Here is a 2,878-nt window from a genome sequence, read left to right on the forward strand (position 1 = left end):
GGATGCAAAGCGTACAATTGGTTTGATGGTGTGTGCTACCTCAAGAATGCCCAGGGGCAATCGTCTCCTTTGCCTGGTGCTGTTTCTGGAGTCCTCTCAGTGGTGTCTCCCACCAGCAAGCCAAACCCTGCACCTACCAAACCAACTCCTGCACCTACCAAACCAATGCCTTCGACCGATAACTTTTACATCCACCACGATGGGTACTCGCTCCTGTTCAACTGCGCGCGCCGCACTGCGGACCGTTGGAACTACACCCTGGGCAAGGAGAAGGGCAATCCGACTCGTCCGTCTGCATTCTACTCCGATCCGGATGTGTCCAAGGACTGCCAGCAAAAGTCGGTCAAGCCGTACCCCTCATCTGCGTCAAGTGGCATCTCGTACGACCGTGGCCACTTGGTTGCGAGCGCCCACATGACGGACAGCGTCGAGCAGCGCCGCCAGTCGCACTACATGACGAACATCGCTCCACAAGTAGCATCGTTCAACCGCGGCATCTGGGAGAAGACGGAAGGCATCGAAGCGTGCCATCGCGATCTGCAGCCCCTCTCGACGTGGGGAGGTTTGATTTACACGGACGCGTCGAACGACTACTTCTTGGAGTCCCACGGCGTCCAAACACCCGAGTTCTGGTGGAAGGTCGTCCTGTCCAAGAACGCGGATGGCACCGACAAGATCATTTCGTGGATGTTTCCCAACCGGGACGGGCTCGGCGCGTTGGACGAGTATTTGGTGTCTGTGCACGACATCGAGGCCAAGCTCAACGACAACTTGGGTCCGATCCCGGTGCCTGCTGCGCTCAAGTCGTTCAAGGCACCGTCGAGCTGGTTACTTCCCCAAGGGTGCAGTCGCAAAGGCAGCAAGGAGCCGCCCACGACTGCGCCTTCCCCGGCCACACCCACTCCTCTGAACCCGACGGTTGCTCCCACTAATGCACCAACCGGAGCTCCAACTCCTGCGCCTACTCCGCCCCCCACGTCGGCACCCACGAGTGCCCCTACCGACACCCCAACCATTGCACCCACGTCGGCTCCGACTGACGCTCCCACGGATGCACCAACGTCTGCCCCCACCCCAGCACCCACTCAAGCAACCGCCTCGCCACCACCTACGAGCCCAACCTCGCCCAACTTTGATGTTCGCTACGACGGATTTTGGCTCTCGTACAGCTGTGAGCGTCGCACCGCCGACCGTTGGGCCTACACCTTGACCAAGGACAAGAAGAACGCGGTCAAAACGGCCCAGTACACTTTCGACAAATCGATGAAATTGGAGTGCCAGCAAAAGTCGTTGAAGGGGTACAACTCGTTGTACGACCGCGGCCAACTAGTGTCTGCGGCGCTCATGAGTGACAGCAAAGCGCAGAGCTCCCAGACGTTCTTCATGACGAACGTGGCCCCTCAGTACGGCCAGTTCAACCAGGGTTTGTGGAGCCGCGTTGAAAAGGTCGAAGCGTGCTATCGTAATGCCCAGAACGTGTCCACGTTTGGGGGCCTCATCTTCACGGCCGAGTCAAACGACTTGTTTATGGCGTCCCACGGAGTTCGCACGGCCAGCTTTTGGTGGAAAGCAATTTGGACCAAAGATTCGAACGGCAGCGACATGATCCTCGCGTGGATGTTCCCCAACGAAAAGCTCGTCAACGACGCCAACAAGTATTTGGTCTCGGTTGCGGAAATCGAAGCCAAGCTCAACGATGACCTGGGGCCGATTCCCGTGCCGGCCAGCCTCAAGAACCAAAAGGCACCGACGAGTTCTCTTCCTGGGTGTTCCATCTAGTTCGTTCGACACATTGAATTTATCACCATAATCTGCATCCCCAACAACGTTTAAGAACTCCTGACGAAAGCTGCACTTTGACACGGCAACCAACTCGTGCACGAAGATGGCATACTAAGCCACAAACACTTGCACTGGGTTATTCATCCATTCCTGAAAAACTAACAACTGTCCTGGTCTTGCTGTGTCGGGGGAGGGTGCATATCTATCTGTTGCACTCATCTGCGCCCCCAAGCTCTCTTGGTTGGGAAAAAAACACGAGATGATTTTGTCCTGGTCGCTTTCGTCCTTCATCAACACGACCTTCCACCACTAGTCGGGTGTGCTGATGCCGTGGCTCTCGAAGAAGTAGTCGTTCGCCACGTCCGTGTACACGATGCCGCCCCACGACCAAATGCGGTTCAGATTGCGGTAGCACGCCTCGATGTCTTCCATGTTTACCCAAATACATTGGCTGAAGCTCGTCACTTGGGGCGCGATGTTGATCATGTCATAGGACTTGCGCGCCTGAATTCCTGGTCATGAAGCTCGCGACCAAGTAGCCTCGGTCGTAACCAGCTCGGACGCTCGCATACGAATTGACCGTGAATTGATGGCACTCTTTCGGAATCGTCGGGTCGACGGAAGATGACGGCGGTCGAGTTGCGTTCAGCTTGTCCGTGGTAAATGTCACGTACACCGGTCCCGTGCGGCGACCGCCGTTGTACGACAATGAATAGCCACCATCGTGGACCCACCACGACGACTGATGAACGCTTGTGTCCACGCGTTCGTCACCACATGCATCCGAACTTGTGGTACATTCGCCAGCACCCGGCGCATTTTCGTTGTGATATATAACACGTTGTTTTCGCTTTATCGTGTCTGACCTCATCGAGGAACCATATGGCCATAAATTGAACTTAAACTTGTGATACGACAAATATCCGACAAATACGTAACACCAATTGGCCTACTTTCCATAATTTGCACTTTCATTGGACAACGGACAAAGCAGAGCAACGAAGCAAACGATCCAGGAGTCGTTCCGCGGCGCGTCCACACGCCGGACGTATAACACCTACCAAACGCAGTTTGAAGCGTTCTGTACATTTTAGAA

At 55.4% G+C, this 2,878-nt stretch overlaps 2 protein-coding genes across 2 annotated transcripts; one reads left to right on the top strand and one right to left on the bottom strand.

Moving 5' to 3' along the window:
• Positions 1 to 165: 165 nt before the first annotated feature.
• Positions 166 to 1,823, top strand: H310_15027 (hypothetical protein; the record flags this gene model as incomplete). The annotated part of the gene is made up of 1 exon (XM_008883007.1): positions 166 to 1,823. The coding sequence occupies one exon, from the start codon at positions 166 to 168 to the stop codon at positions 1,777 to 1,779; it is 1,614 nt and encodes a 537-aa protein (XP_008881229.1). The 3' UTR covers positions 1,780 to 1,823.
• A 268-nt stretch (positions 1,824 to 2,091) lies between these two features.
• H310_15028 (hypothetical protein) lies at positions 2,092 to 2,524 on the bottom strand (the record flags this gene model as incomplete). The annotated part of the gene is made up of 2 exons (XM_008883008.1): positions 2,092 to 2,286; positions 2,315 to 2,524. Coding segments are annotated over 2 exons (405 nt in total), but the record flags the coding sequence as incomplete, so codon positions are not given.
• Positions 2,525 to 2,878: the final 354 nt, after the last annotated feature.

Source organism: Aphanomyces invadans (assembly GCF_000520115.1).
Source record: "Aphanomyces invadans strain NJM9701 unplaced genomic scaffold supercont1.134, whole genome shotgun sequence".
Lineage (NCBI taxonomy): Eukaryota > Oomycota > Saprolegniomycetes > Saprolegniales > Verrucalvaceae > Aphanomyces > Aphanomyces invadans.